This window comes from Ursus arctos, unplaced genomic scaffold, assembly GCF_023065955.2.
Source record: "Ursus arctos isolate Adak ecotype North America unplaced genomic scaffold, UrsArc2.0 scaffold_18, whole genome shotgun sequence".
NCBI lineage: Eukaryota > Metazoa > Chordata > Mammalia > Carnivora > Ursidae > Ursus > Ursus arctos.
The window spans coordinates 13112937-13134546 of NW_026622852.1; the positions used below are offsets into that span (position 1 = coordinate 13112937).

The window sequence follows — 21610 nt, forward strand, 5'->3', positions numbered from 1 at the left end:
ACTATATTTCCCGCCATGCAATGCACCCTGTTCTCCATCTCTTCCAGTCAGGCCCTGCCGAAAAACTACAAAACCCATAGTGCATTGTGTTGCCAGCGAACTCTTTGCGCTTGCGTAACTTCAAGTATTATCTTGCCGTAGCCCCGTGGCTTCGCGCCTTCTGCTGTTTTGTGTTTGTGGTTCCTTTTGCTCCTATAGGTCGATTTCATCAGATAAAAAATGTAGCTTTAGGACTGTGGCTCCTCGCAGTAGAAAAAGCATTGCACTGGGTTCCATCCTAACCTGTCTCACTAGCTGTGAGATGTAACGACATCTAACCAGTAAGCGCCGAGTCTGTTGTTAGTAAAATCTTGCATGCTCTCAAATGCTGAATGTTCCTTTCCTCTTCAAGCCGTAAAAATCTGGCGCTCCCCTAAGCAAACAGTTTCCCCTGCAGCCCTCTCCACTGACGACTGTTTTCTCTCTCGCACCCCATATACAACAGGATCTGGAAATGGGGTGGGTATCCTACTTATTTCTCATTGCCTCCTCTGGCAACAATCGCCTCCCTAAAACCAGCTCCTTTGAATTTTATGCTTTCACCCACAACTCTTGCTTTTGGAGGTAATGTATTAAGATTGGGTGTTGGACCTCATTTGCAGAAGGTTTAGACTTACTTGTTTCTCCAGCATTCCTCTTGGGATAATTTTTGGTGATTTACATATCCATAGGTGACCTTTCAATGCTCTGGCCTCTCGGTTCCTCTACCTCTTCTCAGCTCTCTGGCCCCTTTCTCTCTTTGCCAGCTTTATCTTTGCCAAATCCCTACTAAATCCAGTTTTCTGCCTACCCCACACCTGCAACTTAAACACAATTTATGATGCCTGTTGTCGCTCAAAATTCATGACAACTCAGGGGCGCCTGGGTGGCACAGCGGTTAAGCGTCTGTCTTCGGCTCAGGGTGTGATCCCGGCGTTACGAGATCGAGCCCCACGTCAGACTCCTCCACTATGAGCCTGCTTCCTCCTCTCCCACTTCCCCTGCTTGTGTTCCCTCTCTCGCTGGCTGTCTCTATCTCTGTCAAATAAATAAATAAAATCTTTAAAAAAAAAAAATTTTCATGACAACTCAAATGGCCTCTTAGGCTTGCCCTCTCCTCCCTGTTTTTCCCAAATCTCACTCTCTATACAATTTTACATCTTCTCTTCCCTTACTCCAATACTTCTTTCCCCTCTTCTCAATGTCTTTTGTCCTAGTTAATAGATGCTTCCAAAAAAGACCTATCAACAATTTACCAAACTGCTTATATCTTTGCCCATATAGTCTTCCTCCTCTCTTATTATCTCGGTCAATCAAGGTGTGCCTCCCTAAGATTAGTCCTTTGACTTATTCGATGGGTCATATTCCTTTTCTCCTACTCAAAGAGTTTGCTCCAGCGTTTGTCCCTTATTCTCCCCTGCATCACCAATCTTCCCATAAATATACAAACATGCTATGCTATCTTCCATTGCTTAAAAAATTAAATTCCTTTGACCCAATGCCTTCTAGCTACTACTCCATTTCTTATTACAGAAAAATTTCTCCCGGGACACCTGGGGGCCTCAGTCACTTAAGCATCTGCCTTTGGCTCGGGTCATAATCCCAGGACTCTGGGATGGAGCCCCGCAGGGGACTCCCTGCTCAGCGAGGAGCCTGCTTCTCCCTCTCCCCGCTGCTTCCCCTGCTTGTGCTCCCTCTCTCTCAAATAAATAAATAAAATCTTAAAAGAAATTTCTTCCAAAAGTTTTCTATACCCACCTCACCACTAATAGTAACTTGCTAAGGCCACTTATATTGACTAATGTTCTTTAGTTGCAAGCAGCAAAACTCCTCTGAGGGGGCTTTATTCGATGAGTATCAAGTAGCATAAAAAAGAATGGGAAGGCCAGAGAATAAGGTTCAGAAAATGGCAAATTCATGTGCCACTCTACCCAAGATTTATATGCCAGCAATCCAATTTACATTTTAAAAATAGCTTAATGTATTATTCTAGGTGAATGCCCTTATAACTACCACCAAAGACAAGAAATCAAACTTTTCCAGCCATCCCAGAAACCCCTCATTTCCCAAAAAAAGAACCACCATTCTCACTTTTATAGTAATCACTTCTTCGCTTTGTCTTATAGTCTCACCAACTAAGCATGGTTCTCTAGGCACTATAGTTCAGTCTTACCCTTTTTATACTTGCCTTGTCTCTTCTTTGGGTTGGTTGTTGATTTTTGTTTTGTTTTTTGTTTTTTTTCAGTCTTTCCCAGATTTGTTTTTTTTTTTCTTTAAATAATATCATTTAATATACAGGCTTTCCTCTATCCTCCCCTACTCCTTTTTTTTTGTACAACTATTCTGTTGAGGAAGTGGGGCTGTTTGACCTAAATAATATCCCTTAGTCTGGGTTTTACTAATGGCATCTTTGCTGCGTTTCCACATCTTCTTCTGTCTCTGTCCTCTGTATTTCCTTCAAATGAGCACCTGGATCCAGAGGATTGATGAGATTCAGGTGTGATCCCTTCGGCAAGTCTAGATGATGGCTGGCGTATGTTGTTTCATCAGGCTGTACATATCTCTATTTATGCCACTGACAGGCATTGATGCTAAATGCCTAGATCTGTTAATTTCCTGGGGATTGCAAAATGCCAAAATTCTAATTTATTATTTGTTATGAACTGAATGTTTGTGCCTCCCTCCCCCCAATTCCTATGTTGAAACCCTACTCCTCAATGTGATGGTATTAGAAGGTGGGGCCTTTGGAAGGTTATTAGGATTAGATGAGGTCGTAAGGGTGGAACCCTCCTGAATAAGATTAATACCCTTAAAAGAGTCCCAAGAGAGCTTGCTTACTCTCTGCTCTTTCCACCATTTGAGGATACAAAGGGAAGTGGTGTCTCTTCGACCTGGAAGGGCCTTCCCCAAAACCCAACCAGGCTGACACCCTGATCTCAAACTTCCAGCCTCCAGAACAGTGTGAAAGAAATGTTTGTTGTGTAAACCACTCAGTCTAAGGTCATTTATTACAGCAGTCCAAACTGACCAAGATACCATTTTTTTTCTTGTTACTAGCAATATCTTTATGATAGACATTTTCCCTCATCTACTATTTAATCTAGTGGTAAAGGTATAAGGAAACATAGGGCGCCTGGATGGCACGGTCAGTTGGGAGACCGACTCTTGGTTTCTGCTCAGGTCTGATCTCAGGGTTGTGGGATGAAACCCTGTGTCGGGCTGCGCACTCAGTGTGGAGTCCGCTTGGGACTCTCTCGCCCCCTCTACCTCCCCCACCCCCCAAAAATAAATAAATAAATAATATATATTAGTAAATATTAATATATTAATTATATTAAATATATTAATTATATATTAAATAAATTATATATTTATTTATTTTATATATATATATACACTGTTGATTCTTTCCCTTTGTTTTTTTATTTAAATTTGATTAATTTATATATAATGTATTATTTGTTTCAGGGGTACAGGTCTGATTCATCAGTCTTACACAATACTCAGCGCTCACCACAACACATACCCTCCCCAATGTCCCTGGCCCAGCCACCCCATCCTCCACTCCCCTCCCCTCCAGCAACCCCCAGTCTGTTTCCTAAGATTAAAAGTCTCTTATGGTTTGTCTCCCTCTGGTTTCATTTCATTTTTTCCTCTCTTCCCCTATGATCCTCTCTGCCTTGTTTCTCAAATTCCACATATCAATGAGTGAGATCATATGATAATTATCTTTCTCTGATTGACTTATTTCGCTTAGCATAATACCCTCTAGTTCCATCCACAACGTTTCAAATGGCAAGATTTCTTTTTTTTTTCTTTTGATGGCTGTCTTTCCCTTTATAACAGTTAATTAGTTTACTGTCATCTCCTGAAGGTGACCAATTAAATTGTTTATATGTATGATGGTATATTTGGACATTTAAGAGGGGTCACACTTGATGGGGTTCAATCTATTGCAATTATTATCCTTACTGAAGTTCAAATTGTTCTGTCTCTAGTCAACAGGAAACTCTTCAAATTGGTTTCCTAGCCATCTGGAATAGCAAGAAGTTTAAGGATCATCTTATAAATGTACTGCTTCAAACCTGGAATCAGCCATTCCTCCAAGAAGCCCTGATTTCTTTCAGTGGGAAAAGGCATTTCAAAACTACTATTTGGACACTAGGGATGCTCAGAACTACTGGGTCAACCATTGTCTCTACAATTTATTTAATACCTATTTAACGCTACTTTATGCCAGGTATTGCTCTAAGCTTTTCACAAATGTTAATTTGTTTATTCTTCATAACAAATGCTTCTATTATGCCCATTTTGCAGATGAGGAAGTAGAGGTATAGGGAAATTAAGTAACTTGTTTAAAGTCACACAACTAGTAAGTGGCAGAGCCAAGATTTGGAACCCACAGTCTTTACTCATTGTGATATACTTCCTCCTAGTTGACCTATTTTCAATCAGATGCCTATCGCTAGGCTAGGAGAAAGCCAAAAACAAAAACAAAACAAAACAAAACAAAAATCCCTGACCTGCAGACCTACTGAGACACCCCCATACGGGGAAGCCAAAAATAAAAACAAAAGTATCCACTCACTATATCAGTAAAACAACAACAACAACAAAAATCACTCTGATTCAAGATTATACAGCATAATTTTTATTACAGGCATTTCAATGATTAAATTTTGAAGAATTACATGAAATGATATATGCTGCAGAACTAGGTTCTCTTACAAAAGTTTAGACCAATTGGAGTTTCATTACAATTAAGACCAAGTAGCCAAAAAAAAAGAATAGATTAACCCACAAGAGATTAATCTCCAAAGCCTCAGGAATAAACACATGAGCAAGCATTAAGATTAATGTGACACGAATTGTGTACTCAGCCAAAAGGAGTATTTCCTAGTTAGTTATTCAACGTTTTGCTCTGAGAGGACTCTGGGCCATTAGCCTGTGAATGATCTGATCCATCCTCCTCTTCCAAAGCTATAATATCTGGAATTTCATCAGTCTCAGATGCCAAGTCTATGGCTGTGAAATCAAATACCTGAAAAAGAAGAATCTTGGATATTAAAACAAACATTAATGAAGTGTGCTGTCAGATCCCGCTCGTGGAGACACGACTGCGTGTGAATGAACCTGACTTTCTCCATAGATGTGCTTTCTGACAAGGTGTTTATAGTCTTACTCACCCAATTCACTCATACTATAAAACAGTACAGAAACTTCTCTTTGAAAGGAAACTAACCAGGGTGGAATTTACTAAATGCAAGCTTTTTTGAAAAAAAAATATAAGCCTTTCTGGTTATTCATCTATTAATCTACTAGTCTCTTAAAAACAGTAATGCCCCACTTCTCCGTAAGTCTGACTTAGAAATATAAACCCTTTGGGAAATGTCTAGGAACTGAGGAAGGACAAGGTCTTTTAATAGTTGCAATAGCCATGGCAAAGTCCTAGTACTTCTCTGCAGAGGAAAGGCTTTCAGGGATAAGAAGTTCTCTGAAGTCTTCCTTTACATGCAGTTTTGATAAGCTAAGTGGTGTTTCCAAGCCAACAGCAGATTTGAAGCAGAAAATTAGTAAGGTCTAATAATTACTAAAGGCTGGAAAAGCTTGACAGCAGAGAAAAAGTTTAGCTAATCACCTAATAGATGCAAAAATAACTAACAGCCACAAAAACCCATCGAAACACAGAGGGGGAGGAAGGAATGAGGAGTCATTGTTTAATAGGTACAGAGTTTGGGGTGCCTGGGTGGCACAGCGGTTAAGCGTCTGCCTTCAGCTCAGGGCGTGATCCTGGCGTTATGGGATCGATCCCCACATCAGGCTCCTCCGCTATGAGCCTGCTTTTTCCTCTCCCACTCCCCCTGCTTGTGTTCCCTCTCTCGCTGGCTGTCTCTATCTCTGTCAAATAAATAAATAAAATCTTTAAAAAAAAAATAGGTACAGAGTTTATGCTTGGGATGATAAAGTTCTAGAAACGTAAAGTGGTAATGATGGCACAACATGGTGAAGGTATCTAATGCCATTGAATTGTACACTTAAGAATGGCTAAAATGGTAAATTCGATGTGTGTATATTTCACAATTAAGAAATAGTAAAACGAAACAAGAAGAAAAACAGACAACAAGAGGGAATCCTGTTTCTTGTACTTTGCCCTACAAACTCAGGTGCTCAGAGAACTGTCGGGTCCAACTACGAAGTTCTACCATTTGTTCCTGAGGCTCTCAGTTTGGGCAGCTTAAACTGCATTCTAGCTATTTACAGATGTTGACTTTGCAAATATTCAATGCAACCTGACATCCACAAAAGCCAACAACGCTTCTACAAATTCATTCAGAACATCAGCCAGATAAGCCAACTACTGCAACCTTAGCCTTATTGAGTTAAAAGATAAACCTGACTTAGCACCCTCTTCTGAACTATCTGTATTCATTGTATGTTGTAACATTCAGTATCACTTTATTTGTTTTTAACAAATATACAATAGAACAGGAAGCAACAACACAAGAAGATTCAGGCAGAGAAATTTCCTGGGCCCCAAACAAGGAGGCAAGCTGCAGCTTTCTCCTATCAGTGAGTGCTAGAGGGGCGCCTGGGTGGCTCAGTCGGTTAAGTGTCTGCCTTCGGCTCAGGTCATGATCCCAGGATCCTGGGATTGAATCCCACATTGGGCTCCCTACTCAGTGGGGAGTCTGCTTCTCCCTCTGCCTGCTGCTTCCCCTGCTTGTGCTAATAAGTAAGTAAAATCTTAGTAAAAAAAAAAAAAGAGAGAGAGTGCTAGAACAGAAAAAATACTTGGCCTTTAACATCAGTAGACATCAAACTAAATCCCCATCCTACCACCTCTCTTTTCAACCTGTTTCCTCACCTCTCAAGTGAGGAAAATCCCTAATTCATGTTGCTACAGATGAAGAACGAAGGTAGAATGAGCCTAACTCGTAAAAGGTGCTCAATAACAGTAGCTCTTATTTTCACTAGTTCCTTAAAGACCAACACACACACACACACACACACACACACGTGTGCGCACGCGTGCCCCTCCAAAGTCACCTATAGGCTAGGTAACTGTTGGCCTGAAATTCTTTGCAGAGGTTGATGATCCCACACTCAAAATTTTAGGAGAAAAGTTTTCAGCACTACCGTCCAAAAAAAAAACAAAAAAACAAAAAAACGCCTCTGGTACCTGAGATGCTTTAGAAGAGCCCTATGAATAATTCTGTTTCCATAATCCAGAATGATCCGGAGTATCTACTTTCCATTGAGTTCCTGGCTATCAGCAAAAGCTACTTGGGGGCTGTGAATACAACAGCGGGTGGGGCAACCAAGAGGTAGTGACAGTCCATCAAGTTTCCATGGTGAGTTTAATGCAAAATGTCGTGGCTGCGCCTGACCATCTACATGAGCTTTTTACAAATGTGGCACAAGAGAAATCATTTCACACGTGTATAAAATAAATCCCTTTTCAACTGACATGAACAAGTGCAGTCTGGACCACTGATGGAGTGTAAGGAGTCTCTTGCAGAGAACGTCCCTCAGGGATAGAGGCCAAACTCAGAATCAGATACTTACTATGAAATTAATGAGATAACCACAGTCCCTCCCTGAAAGGACAGGAGACCAGCAACACATTCTTTTCAAGAAAACCAAGTGACCTTGCTAGAATTTCTGTGACCCTGTGTTACCTTCTACAGCTTGCTCACCACACGACCTTAGGGGGCACCTTTCCTAGCACAGACTTCGTTGATTCCCATCTTTACTATACCAACTTTCCAGAAGGTGGCGCTACATATATTGAGGCTAGGTGCCATTTTCTAATTTACCTAAAGGTGGCCTACTGGTGGCCTGGGGCCCTGGGTAAGCGAGACTATTACTGAAATAAAAACATTGGGGCACCTGGGTGGTTCAGTCAGTTAAATGCCCAACTCTTTTTTTTTTTTTTAAGACTTTTTTTTTTTTTAATTTATTTATTTGACAGAGATAGAGAGAGCCAGCGAGAGAGGGAACACAAGCAGGGGGAGTGGGAGAGAAAGAAGCAGGCTCACAGCAGAGGAGCCTGATGTGGGGCTCGATCCCATAATGATCCCATATAAACGGGATCACACCCTGAGCCGAAGGCAGCAGCTTAACCGCTGTGCCACCCAGGCGCCCCAATGCCCAACTCTTGATTTCAGCTCAAGTCATGATCTCAGGGTCCAGGGATGGAGTTTGGGGTCAGCTTAGTCCTAAGCTGGGAGTGTGTGAGAGATTCAATTTCTCTCTCTCCTCACCCTGTGTATGTGCTTTTTCTCTCTCTCAAAATAAGTAAATCTTAAAAAAAAAAAAAAAAAGGAAAAATATCATCTGTGAGAATTTCACCTGCTGGTAAAGGTGAGTGAGCATGCAGTGCTGATAAACATGACACGGAATTGGGAAATTTGATTTTGAAATAAAGTACTGAAGCACTAATGAAGTGAAAATAAAACCTGAAGCTTGTTTGTATAAAAGTGATTTGATATACAGGGCTATGAAAGGATCATGCAAGAGGTAACGATTAGCTCTAATACCAAACACATAAGGTAAACCCTGGTGAGGGTTTGATTTAGCAGAAACGTCTCCCCATCCATAAGAGATAGCATATGCACCTTCTTGCTGTGCTTGCAAGCTAGAGAGCTGGGAGCATCTTGGTTCTGCTTTACTTGAACAGTTCGGTACAGCTGAGTACTATCTCCTGGTGCATATCCCCTTCCCTGCTGTAGAAACACCCTCCTGTACCCAGATGCTTTGTCCTTAGCTAACAAGTCTGTGTGGAAATGGCTAGATCTCGAGCGCAGGAAGTGATCCCAACAAAATTTAAGTGCACTGGTCACTGTTAGCTCCTGTGTATTCAATTTATTTGAGCAAGTAAATCAAGAGTGGGTCTTAGGACGCTTTATCGAACCTACACTGAGGATCTTATTCGGAGAAAAGGGACTATAGGTAACCCTAGCCCTATTTTTGTCTCAAGTTAAAGTAATTTGTTTCCCATTTCTTTTGCTTCTCTAAAAGAAGTCAGTAGACCACCCGTAGCAGAATCACTAGGATGATGCTTTTTTTTTTTAAGGGATGCTTTAAGGTTCTTGTTGTTACTGATTTTTTTTAAAGGATGCTTTCAAAAAGTGCGGATGCCTGGTACTACCACCAGACCTAGTGAACAGATTCTCTGGATGTGGAACCCAGGAATCTGCATTTTATCTTTCCAGTTGATAATCGGGGCATAGACAACGGAGGACAGGAGAAGGCTCCCTGATGTGATGTAATCCGTGGGGAGAGTTCACTAGGGCTATTTTATACACGGGGTCGGTCTGATAGATACACGAGTTACCTCCTTAGCTGAGTTTTCCTGTGCTCTAGCCTGTGTAGAGTAGACAAAACAACATCTACTCTTTTTAATGCTAAGTGTTCATTTAAATGGTTGGCTTCCCCAAGTGCTGGTGAAGGTGTAGAGAGATCAGAATCCCCATACCTTGCTGGTAGGCACATAGGATGCTGCAGCCACTGTGGAAACAATTGTTCCTCAAATAATTGGACACAATGACTGTATGACCCACTCACAATTCCACTCTCATGTATACACGCAAGAGAAAGGAAAACAGAATTGAAGTGGTAACTATTTCTCCATCATTATCTACATAAAAGTACCAATTAGTCTCTTCATTACTTTTGTGAAGTGTCAATTAACAACACTGTCCACTACTTTCCTCACTTTAAGTTCTGGAAGACATTAGAACCCCAACACACACACACACACACACACACACACACACACACACACACACGAAACACCTCCTAAGTTAGCATTCTCTTTTGCTTTGGCCAATAAAGCAGAAAATCCAATTTGTTGCCTTGCCATTCCTATACTGCTGTATGCTGAAGTGTAATATTTTGCAGGTTAATCTTGTAATAAAGGTAGGGAATTTTCCAATTAGCAGCCTGGGGCCAGAGTGAGGGACAAGCAGTGTTCTATACCAGGATGTGATTTGAATATTCATCAACAAGCTTCCTCCAAGACTATAAACATCTCTTGAGGAAAGTTTCTGGTCTTTCCATTCCCATCAGGGCAGAGTTCAGGCCTTACACTATTAGAAACTCAAATACTGAATTAAATAATTTTAATGCAGCTACATATACAGAATAATGTAGCTACCTACACATCTCACAAGACCATCCCTGCAGACCTCAATACTAGGTCACTCCTGGAGCTGGCACAGTCCCAAGTCCATGACAGCCCAGGCAGATCAGGCTAGCAAGGGGCCCTCCTTTCCATACACCCCATCTACTCTCCCAGGCATCATTTAGACTTCATTTAAGAGTTATGCACAAATATCTATCCTGCTCTGTATTCCTCTTTCCCTCACCAGCCACCTCCATGAGCTAAATAGTATTCTAAAAGGGATAGCTCAGGGGTACCTGGGTGGCTCAGTCAGTTAAGCATCTGCCCTTGGCTTACATCATGACCCCGGGGGCCTGGGATTGAGCCCCACATTAGGCTCCTTGCTCGGCGGGGAGCCTGCTTCTCCCTCTCCCTCTGCCCCCTGTTCATGCCCTCTACCTCAAATAAATAAAATCATAAATACATAAGATAGATAGATAAATAAATAAAAGATAGCTCAGATAGACTGAATTTCAGTTTTCAGTATCTACAATGCCTTATCAACGTGGATGTATTTCCCTAATCATGACCTGGTATCATGTACTTACACCCGGACTGGCAAGTTAAAGATACTGTAAGTCACAGCCCCACAGATGGTGTCCCCAGGCCTCTAGCACAGAACAGAAAGACACCCCATCTTCAAACACTTCACTTCCATCTGTGAAAGCATCACCAATTGTACATTATAGGTGAGAGCGCTGAGGCTAAGGGATTAATGCCTAGTACACCCTGTACCTTTGATTTTTTTTACCCAGAACCAACCAGAGTCCGTATTATTACATGCAAAGAAAAAAAAAAATCTTTGAACCCTCAAGCATGCCATGCCAGCCTTCATGCAGCCAAACGTTTAAAAATCTTCCATAGTTACTGTGCTTAGTCAGCTTTTCCTCACAAGAATTGTCCTCCTTGGGGAAAAGTCTGTTAAACCAAAACTGCCAGTTTAACGCAACAATAAAGCTGTTAAGAAGCAAGTACACGATTTTGAGACATGTTGACAACAGAACGGAATGCACGTGGGCACAAACTCAAGACACAAGGACAGACGAAACCACAAGTGTACGTAGTTCATGGCAAAAAACGAGGGCTAGCGGCGCTCTTCTGGAAGCTAAAAGTAGTCTTTATATTCTGTCTGGCTCACAAAGAATACTTTGAGAACCATCTCATTTTCTTGAGCAATTCAGCTGGCACAACTTTTATGATGGGGAAACAAGTTTGTTCAGGATTAAGAAAGTATGTGTAGGCTAGGCAATGTAATTTTCCAACCAATTAGAATAACCACAAGGTAGGAGCCTTGGAGTTTTGAGGCAGAGGGGCAAGATCGTGTCCAATTTAGATTAAGAAGTTAAAAAAATTAAAATTATTAAAAAAAATAGATTTAAGGAATAGTAAAGAAGTTTTGAGGCAGTTGCTCTAGAAAATGCGTTACTGGGAGCAGACAGGCATGTGAATGGGTAGGATCCATCCCGGAAGCCCATGAATTGTGGCAGTCCCCCATCCCAGAAACCAAATGCCCCTAGGATTCAAGCATCTCAGTGAGTCCGTCCCTTCCAATTCAGCTCACCTGTTTGCTTCCAATTCAGCTCACCTGTTTGCTGATTCCCGAGTTACCTCAAGGGGAAAAATTTAGTTCTGTACCTTTGTAAGCTTTGACAGGTCTCACGTCAAAGGCGCATGCAGTTATATGCTGCCTCCTTCTTTTGAGAAGGGGGGAACGAGGGTAGAAAAGGGGAGACAAATCTTGGACTTCAGTTCTGCCGAAAGGCAGCCTTGCTAACCTTATTTCGCAGAACAGGCAGAAGCACGTAGCTCTATTTCACAAGTTCTAAGTTGTTTTTGAAACAGTCTGGCATACCGCCACTTTGTTGTAAGGAGATTCATGAGATTTCCTCCCGAGTTGACCAACATTGAGGGGCTGCAAGTCTGAACACCCTAGGGAGGAAGTAAACAGATTTTCCTACAGAGGGTCCAAAGTCTAATTACTCTCGCCTGGTCTTCTAAAGGTATCTCACCAACTAGAGTGAGTTTCTGCCAAAGTGACAACAGAGCAAGTCCAGCCAGGCTGAGAATGGACACTGACCAGTCTCAGCTCAGGGCTCACACTTTCAACAGCCCTTTCGCAATAAATGCCTGCTGCCTTTGCAGGAAACTGATGCCAGGAGTCACTCACTTGCTTCCTTTCCGTTTTGATTCCTTTCCAGCAAGGCAGGCAGCCTGAGAAGCCTTCTACAGGCTTAACCACCCCTCCCCCCAGGGGTCAAGTAGATGGAGAGATAAAAAGGGCACCTAGGTGGCTCAGGCCATGATGCCAGAGTCCCCAGATTGAGCCCGACTCCCTCTCAGCTGGGAGTCTGCTTCTCCCTCTGCCCCTCACCCCATTCCTAACAGAATCTCACAATGTTTTTTAAAAATGGGAAGATAAAGACAGTGACTATCACCTCGTACAAATTCCTACATGCACTTTAGCTTTATTTTGTTGAAAACCTGTTATCGGGCACCTGGGTGGCTCAGTTGAGCAACTGCCTTTGGCTCCGGGCGTGATCCCGGGGGGGGGGGGGGGGGGGGGTCCTGAGATCGAGCCCCTCGGGCTCCTTGCTCAGCGGGGAGCCTGCTCCTCCCTCTGCCTGCCGCTCCCCCTGCTTGTGCTTGCTCTCCCCCCCCATGTCAAATAAATAAAATCTTAAAAGAAAAAAAAAACCCTGTTATCAAACACGGCATTCTTAGCACTAGCCCTCCAGTGTTACTGCACAGGCGAATTCCCCAGAGGGCCGACTGGAATGCACGTATGTGTATTAATAACCGTCATGCAGGCCAAGCAGCTCTATGAAAGCAACACACAAAAGCACATAAAGTTGATCTATTCTGCAGTGAATTTTATTGAACTTATAGGGTGCCTGCCTTCATGAAAAATAATAAAAAAAAAAAAAAGTAAAAAGAAGTTGTACAGGTGTGCATTGTTGAGACAAACCAGTGAGGGGAAGCCTGCTCAGACCAGACCGGAGCAGACACCAGCCCACACCACCACATGAAGGTGCTTTTATTCAATACAAATAGCAACGGCAGTAACAATGGAAGAGACCAGAAATGCAGGGAAACTTTCTGGGAGTCCTGGCTAGGCTCTGACCAACCCATCATTCTTTTCTTACCAGCCAGGTAAACAACAAAACTCTTCTAAAGCTAAACACTGTAAAGCTCTTAATCCAGTTAGAAGTAACCACAAGTGAGGACCTTTTCTCTAGCTAGGGGCTCCCCCAGTTCAGAGTTGTGTATCAGGTTAATTTCAACATCCCAGAACGTCTCCTCTGGCTGGCTGCACCCCGTACTGGTGACAAGGACACTGTTAACGTGTTCTGGGCTCAGGCTGCTGGGCCTCCTGACTCCTGGGCCCCCTGACTGCTCGTGTCCTCCTGTGCACCTCGGTCCTGAGCGTTCTGAGACTCGGTCACCTGAGGATAAAAGGGACCTACCAGCCAGTTGAGAGGTGTGTTGTTAACAAGATAATCCATCACATCATCTAAAGACTCCTTCATTTTCTGCAGCTGCCCCTTGCTGGAAGTGAGGAGGCCGTCAGACACTTCCCTGAAGGAGGAAGCATGGCGGAACCCTGAGTAGATGTCGCTGGCCATCACCCCCAGGTGACTGGCCTGATCTTGGATGTTCTGTGGTAACCCCTGGATACTAGACAGCAGGGTGTGGCACGTGGTCTGGAGCTGCTGAGTCAGGTTGCGGGCAATAGCAAGAGTACGTGACTCAATGTGCTAAAAACAAAACAAGTTTAAAAATTAGCAGTAGATGCAACAGTGCTCTTTATGAATCAGTTCAGTTACAGTAAACTGTGTGTCTACCATGTACGTGGGATTCTTTGACTTTTAAAAATCCTCCTAAGAACCCTGAGTAGAGCAGTGTTATGCACTTTTCATATGCATATTAGCTGCTGGAACCCAAAGAACCACCTCCTAGGACCACAGTATGCTACTGTCTGTCTGCAATGTTAGGGCCCTTTTACCTAGTTTATTCACCCAGTAGATCTCAGCTTAGCACAGAGCTCTTCCAGGACCCCATCCGATTCACCCAGCCTTACCCTAAAGTGAGTTAGGTTCCTTTCCTATGTATTCTCATAACAACTATTTATGCCGCCAAAAAGCAGTACAGGGGTGCCTGGGTGGCTCAGTCATTAAGCATCTGCCTTCGCTCAGGTTATGATCCCAGGGTCCTGGGACTGACCCCTGCGTCAGGCTCCCTGCTCAGCGGGGAGCCTGCTTCTCCCTCTCCCACACCCGTTTGTGTTCTCACACTGTCAAGTAAATAGATAAAATCTAAAAAAAAAAAAAAAAAAAAAAGAAGGGCAGTACAAGTGTTTGTACCCCCATTAGTTTGGTCTGCAGCCAGTAGGAGGGCAAGGCCCATGCTTCTCACTTAGTAGTATTCTGTTAACGGGCAATACGTGTGTCCGTAGGCTATTAAAAGTTTACTGCACGTTTTGATTTTCTTTCACTTAACCTAGGTACACAGTATTGTTCAAACTTTTGATAGAGAAGAGTATTCTGAGGAATAATGGGAAAATGGAAATACAAAATCTGATTAAGATCCTCCTCAGAAACCACAGGGAAGGGCTCCGTCCCCAGTGTCTTACCTCAGCACAGTGAGACTCATCCGTATCATCATAGCCAAGGCTCCTCTTCCACTCCACCCAGGAGACGTGGAACTTATCCTGAGCCCCTTGAATTTTCTGGTTGGCACTATGCACATTCTTCCTGGCAAATTCAATCTGGAACACATTGAAATAACACAAAGGAACAAGCCAGTCAGACATTTTCGTTAGCCTGTTCTCAGATCTATGGTATCAATCAGAAAATTAAACAAACAAGAATTTCCATGAGAGTTTGAGACCCCTGCTATCACTGTTACTGTTTTTTTTTTTATAAATCAGCCAAGTAATCATAGTTCTCTACTGCCTCTACTGAACTATTAAACCATGGTCTCCCAATTTACCTTCAGTTTAGCACAGGTAAGGCAACTCAAATTTAATACGTATGTTCACAAAAAGATAAAATGCCAAAAGGAAAAGAATTAAAACCTCCTCTTCCCTGTAGCCAGCTACCTCTTTCCCCTTCCAAGAAGAACCCAGTTTCTAATGGCAGGACAGTTCATACTGTTCTGTCACCTGGCAACTTTCAATGGCTACACAATAGCTCTTTTATGATGTAGCAATTTAGCTCCCTATTAGTTCACAGGCACTGCTTATAAGGTTTTTCGACTCTAAACTTCTGTAACTGTCTACAGGAAACACTTCCAAAAATAGAACTGCTCAAGGCATAGATACTTGTAACTTGCCCAGAACAGTCCCCGTGTCCCCCAGAAATGCACCAGGGCAGGCACACCTTCTTTCCTACCTCATTACGCACAGCATCAAGCTTGCCAGTGTGAGAGGCCAAGAGAAGCATCTGTAATTGGGCCCCTCACGGTAAGATTAACATTGTTTCCTAGAGTTCAGCTATCTGTACTTCCTTTTCTCAGAGTTGTGTATTCTTTGCCCATTTTTCTATTGGGTTTTTCATTAAGATTAAAATTCCTGGGGCACCTGGGTGGCTCAGTCGGTTACGTGTCTGCCTTTGGCTCAGGTCATGATCCCAGGGTCCTGGGATCAAGCCCTGCGTCGGGCTCCCTGCTCAGTGGGGAGCCTGCTGCTTCCTCTCCCTCTTGCTGCCGCTCTCCCTACTTGTGCTAATAAATAAACTCTTAAAAAAAATAAAAAGATTAAAATTCTTGGATTTCACATTTACTCTCATCCCTTGAGATAACCAAACTCACTCTAGTTACCTTTAAATCAAGTTTTACTCACCAGATTAACAGTGGAATGGAGCTGAGAAATGGTCTCTTGGCTTTTTCGCTTGGCTTCTTTCACCCTGCTGACAGCCTGCTCATAGGCACGTGAGCGGAGCTTGGCAGACAGGGATCCCAGTCTAACGTAATAACTTGGCTTCTGAACGGTATCAAACCCTTCAACTTTTTTTGCTTCTTTTTCTAAAATTAGGGGGAAAAAAAGGACAAAAAAACATAAGAGATCACAGCTAGAAGTGATGAGGCCTGGCCTCTAACCCGGATCTTACCTTGTCAAGTCTATCCACCCACCTAGCAAGTATGCTTTCATTTCCCTAAGACAGCTCCTGCCTGCTGCTGGGCTTGACCACCCAACACATATAGAACACTGCATTGGACACTTTCACCTACTCATGTCTCAATTGGAGTGAGCTTTGTGGGCCACACAGTGTTTGGCACACAGCAGGCACCGAATGTTTAACAATTCTGTAGAGCAACCCATTAAAGACAATCCATTTATAGAAAAATTGTCTAAGTTAATTTCTCCCTGAAGTTTCCAAACTTACTGTGCAGAATTCAATGTGAAACTCAAGATTGCTTTAAGACAAAAGTCCACAGAGACAGAAGGATTAGTAGTTGCCCCGGAAAAAAAGGCAGATTGCCTACGAACAGGCACAAAGGGTCTTTCGGCATGACAGAAACATTGCACCACTGGATTGTGGAGATGGCCGGGCAACTCTAACTCAATCAACAGGCCGGTGACTTTCACAGTATATGAAATAGATCTCAATGAAGTGGTTTTAAAAGACTGCTTTAAGATATAAACTATTAGTTCAAGACAAAAATCCAATTACCTAGTTCTTTTTTTAAAAAAGGAAAGATTTGAGAGAGAGTGAAAGCGAGAGAGGGAGTACAGATGGAGAGGGGAAACAGACTCAAGGCTGAGGGGAGAGCCCGATACCGGACTGGATCCCAGGATCCCGAGATCACTAACCAAGCCCAACACAGGCGCCTAAACAACTGAGCCACCCAGGCGCCCCCAATTACCTAGTTCTTTCTCAGTGAGAGGGAGGTACTGGTCCACCAGCAACTCTGATTTGGTGAGCGCATTTTCTACTCCACTGCTCACCAGCTGCATCACCCGACTTCCCAAGACTGTGTTAATGCTGCCATTGACCACAGACTTGGTCTTCTCCACACTGCCAGTCACCGCTCCTTTGGTCTTGTCCACCACCCCAGTGATGGTGCTGGCCACGGAATCCTTGGCCCCAGTCACAGTAGTTGTCACAGCATCTTTGGCCCCGGTCATAGCACCTCTGGCATTGGCAACAACCTACAAATAGAAAAAGATTGCTTGGCCAAGGAGAAGCACAGGCATAAATATGAACTAGGGCAGCCTTGCTGCCCTGTCACTCTCCGGCTTTAGGTCTTACGCAAGTCACTAAGAGTTGACAAGCCTCAATTTCCTGTGTCTGCCCTACCAGCCACCACTCAAGGGTTGCTGGAGGAAAAAATGAAGTCCAGTGATATAAAATTTGTCTAAGTATTTTTTTTAAACTAGACAGATGTGTTACAAGCCACAAGGAGTACTGTAGAGACAAATGGCATTTTCCATGTTGATATGCTTACAGCAAGAGTAGCTCATGCATGCCTATGAGCGTAGACAGAGGTATCACGTCCACACAGCCCCAGAAGGCCAACACAGGGGCAGGGATGTCATTCTCCACCCTCCTGGATGTGTTTCAGATAACCAAGTGAGAAAAGGTTCTAAACACCATGTCTGGATTTGTCTAGAACCACACGGGAATCAGTTATTTGTGAGAGCAATATCGTCTACAGAGGCAGAACCACACATTAATGAAGATCAGACGAAAAGCATTACAGTCCAAAGTGGGTAGTTCATCTCTGCTTCTTAGACATAACCTGACAATAATTCAAAGTAAGGGAGTGGCCTTTCAAAAATCCGTCCAGGAGGAGAGAGTATTTCCCGTTTATGATATGCACAGCCTGTACTGAACAGAACATGAAGATGTGTGAGGTGCCAAGTCTCAGCACTCCTGCCCGAGCTCACCTGGTTTGTTGGCTGATTCAGAATGGGCAGTTTCTCCTCAATCCTGTCTAGCCCCTTACAAGCGTAGGTATTGGCAACCGCAACTGGAAGAATCACAAATGGAGAGAATGTCAAGTGCAGGTAAGAATGAGTAGCTACTATACTACACCTTCAACCTTTGGCCTTTTAGAAGGACTGGCAAGAATGTGGGTCTTCGTCTACTGTACAATGCATCGCCCAGTGTCTCTAGCTCAGCAGCAGGTTGCTGGCAATTCTCTTCTGACAGGGAAATATGGGGGTGGAGGGGAGCAGCAGGCAGAGGCAGTGACATGCCAGGTAGGAAGCTGGCTAAGAAGCTTCTTCCTCATCAACCGTATCCAAGGTGAAGGCCAAGACAAGCCAGGCCTGAACCAACATTCTGGGAGTGAGGTAAATCGAGAACTCTCAAAAATCGGTGTTTCCACTCCAGTTTAATCCCCACCTACACTTAATCCAGTAAGTGGCAGTGTATTGTCATCACCAGTAAACAGTATGCTATCACCATCCTCGATCTGCCCAGCAAAGCCCAGTATTTAGTCTAAGCTTCCCTTCCAATGATGGCCGGCCCACGCACTAACATCAAGCTCATGTGAGAAGGAGCAGAGTTGGAAAACTGGTCTCTAAAGGTTCCTTATAGGGCGCCTGGGTGGCTCAGTCGTTAAGCGTCTGCCTTCGGCTCAGGGCGTGATCCCAGAGTCCTGAGATCGAGCCCCGCATCAGGCTCCTCTGCTGGGAGCCTGCTTCTCCCTGTCCCACTCGCCCTGCTTGTGTTCCCTCTCTTGCTGTCAAATAAATAAATAAAAAGTTAAAAAAAATAAAATAAAGGTTCCTATAGTCCTCAAAGTCCATGATCTAACAATTTAGAGGAATGATTTAAACCTTTACTCAAAAGCAGTTAATAACGTTAAGAAATGGGACCCTTCATACGCTGCTGGTGGGACTATGAAATGGTGCAGCTGCTTTGGAAAACAGTGTGGCAGCTCCTCAAAAGCTTACATGGTTATTAGAGGACTCAACAATCCCACTCCTAAGTATATACAATGTGTAATTCAGTGGCATTAAGCTCACTGACGATGTCAATTACCAACCTATTATTTCCAGAACTTTTATCATCCTTAACAGAAAGGTGTGAGGTTCCCTTCTGAGGTGATGAAAAGGTTCTAAAACTGGTTGTAAAGATACTCGCCCAAGTCTATGAATATACTAAAAACCACTGAATTGTACACTTTAGAGGGTGAATTGTATGGCGTGTTAATTACATCCCAAAAGATGTTCTTTCGAAAATAGTTCATGAAGCTCTTTGTATCAGTTCACCCACTAGCTCCCTTGTGATCTCAGTCTACAGAGGCCTCTCTGGGGGACGGTTTAACTCTCAACATCCACTGTTGTCCCCTATAACAACTCCCAACAACATGTGGCAGTTTCTAAGTAAAGGCAGCAGGTGCCTCCGGAAAGGCTACAATTCCCTGGCGTTGCCTCTAAGTGCTAGAGGCGTAAGGCTGGCATTCACATATTCCAGACGGTTCCTGGCTCACCCCTGCCCAATCCCTTGGACTGAATCTTGAGGAAGACATCAGAACTCACTCTGTGGCTCTAGCTTCTGGATGATGGGCAGAGCACTTGTCACAGCCACGGAGGTGATGGTCTTCACACCCTTCTCTGCCATCTCGCACACAGACTTCAGGCACGGATACTGATCCTTTGTACTGCTATAAGCCGAGGAGACGAGGTCATACGTGGAGCTCACCAAGGGCAGGTTGACTACCCGAGTGACCACACTCTGCAACCAAGCAGAGGGCAGTGTTAACGCCTTCAAAACACATGGGCAAGGAAAGGGATCAAGAAACAGTATTTAGGGGTGCCTGTGTGGCACAGCGGTTAAGCGTCTGCCTTTGGTTCAGGGCATGATCCCGGCGTTATGGGATCGAGCCCCCGCATCAGGCTCCTCCGCTGCAAGCCTGCTTCTTCCTCTCCCACTCCCCCTGCTTGTGTTCCCTCTCTCGCTGTCTGTCAAATAAATAAATAAAATAAAATAAAATAAAATAAAATAAAATAAAATTTAAAAAAAGAAACAGTATTCAAAATTCATACCGGTTGTGGATCAACTGCAACAGATGCCATTTTTCTTCTAGGCAAAAGAAATCTGTGGAAGAGACACTGATGTCAGGACACAGGGTAAGACCCTCTCAGATTCATTCCCCACCCAGGTAAACACCAATTTCAGCAAGAGAAAAATTCAAGATAAGGTTAGCTGTAGTCTTCTGCACCTCTCCCCACCCTCTGGCTCTCAGCTCTCTCCTGGGCAAACACGTCATGAAGCCAGCTTTCAGAATTTATGGGTAAAGTTCCAATAGAAGAGAGGGCCCGTGGAGGATAAAAGCAAAGCCACTGTATTGTTGAGATGTCGGTCTTGTCCACCAGGATACTAGAAATGCCTTTCAAATAGGAATTATCTGTTCACAAAAACACTGGAACCAAGTTAAAAACCACGTTAAAATGAAAGAGAGGGACGCCTGGCTGGCTCAGTCAGTAAAGCATGAGACTCGATCTGGGGGTTGTTGAGTTCAAGCCCCATGTTGGGTGTAGAGATTACTTAAAAACAAAATCTGTAAAAAATAAAATAAAATAAAAAATAAAATAAAATAAAATAAATAAAATAAAATAAAAATACATACTTTTTTTTTTTAAAGATTTCTAGTGGAAGATGTTTCTCACAACCCTTTGGGGGGATTTATTCCTTCCTTGGGAAAGGACTGAAACTCGTCTTGGAAAGACTAAGCACAAGAGCTCCGAGGAATCGAGAAACATTCCAGGAGGCTTTTCATGGAAATTTAGTGCCTCCGAAGACGCGTAGACACCCACATAGACTGCCTCAGTGCTAAGCAGCAGAGTGGGAAGAAGAACCCCACCGCCCGCTGCCGGCCAATTCAGACCCGGCCAGTTCACCCTCCGGCCGCCGAGGGTCCCAAGGCTGCAGGAAATGAGTAAGAGCCCTTCTTAGGACGCAAGTCAGGCGCCAGTGCCCACAGCCTCGCTGTCGCTGCTGGGAACCCCGTTAAGGAAATTCTGCCTGCGGAGAACGTGCTAGCACATTTCCTTTTCAGTAACGTACTTGCGAGACGAATGGAAAATGTTACCCCGCCACCAAGCCCGAAAGCTACACCCGCACTGAGGCTGCGGGAAGACCCTCAAAGGACCAAAGCCAAGGCGGAAAGCGCAGGCCCCGCAGACCGCCCCTTCCCAGCTCCGACCCGGAAACCGCCCCGAGGCGGCGAAGCCCGCAGGCTCCGGGACCCCCGCCCCCCGTTCCCGCCTGGGGCCCCGCAGGGCGCAGGGAGCGCGCACCTACCGACCCGCAGCAGCGCAGAACACAAACTCCGGCAAGTCCCGCGCAGCGTTCAAAGAGGGGGCGCGGGCGACCGGGCTATATACCCCACCCACCCCGCCCCCGCGCGCCTCCGCACCACGTGACCGGCGGCCCGGGACACGGAACAGCCGCAGGCCCCGCCCGCGGTGGGCGC

General features: G+C 44.1%; 1 protein-coding gene across 9 annotated transcripts; it reads right to left on the reverse strand.

Moving 5' to 3' along the window:
• Nucleotides 1–4653: 4653 nt before the first annotated feature.
• On the reverse strand, nt 4654–21595 carry PLIN2 (perilipin 2). 9 transcript variants are annotated; one of them, XM_026506472.4, is made up of 9 exons: nt 21435–21595; nt 20181–20232; nt 19674–19869; nt 18072–18154; nt 17048–17333; nt 16023–16204; nt 14814–14948; nt 13648–13938; nt 4654–5059 (listed from the first exon to the last, which is right to left on the reverse strand). In XM_026506472.4, the coding sequence occupies exons 2-9, from the start codon at nt 20208–20210 to the stop codon at nt 4919–4921; spliced, it is 1344 nt and encodes a 447-aa protein (XP_026362257.2). In that variant the 5' UTR covers nt 20211–20232; nt 21435–21595; the 3' UTR covers nt 4654–4918. The 9 variants fall into 9 exon arrangements, with proteins under 9 accessions (XP_026362257.2, XP_048079007.1, XP_026362256.2 ...); XM_048223050.2 differs by having other exon boundaries at nt 21439–21589; XM_026506471.4 differs by having other exon boundaries at nt 21443–21554.
• Between the last annotated feature and the right edge of the window lie 15 nt (nt 21596–21610).

Excerpts from the sequence above, each read along its gene's own strand:
- PLIN2 (XM_057313475.1), bottom strand. The coding sequence starts at position 20,210 with ATGGCATCTGTTGCAGTTGATCCACAACCG. Across the intron at positions 14,949-16,022 it reads TCCATTCCACTGTTAATCTG|ATTGAATTTGCCAGGAAGAA; the intron begins GTGAGTAAAACT and ends AATGTGTTCCAG. Across the intron at positions 13,939-14,813 it reads ATGAGTCTCACTGTGCTGAG|CACATTGAGTCACGTACTCT; the intron begins GTAAGACACTGG and ends TTTTGTTTTTAG.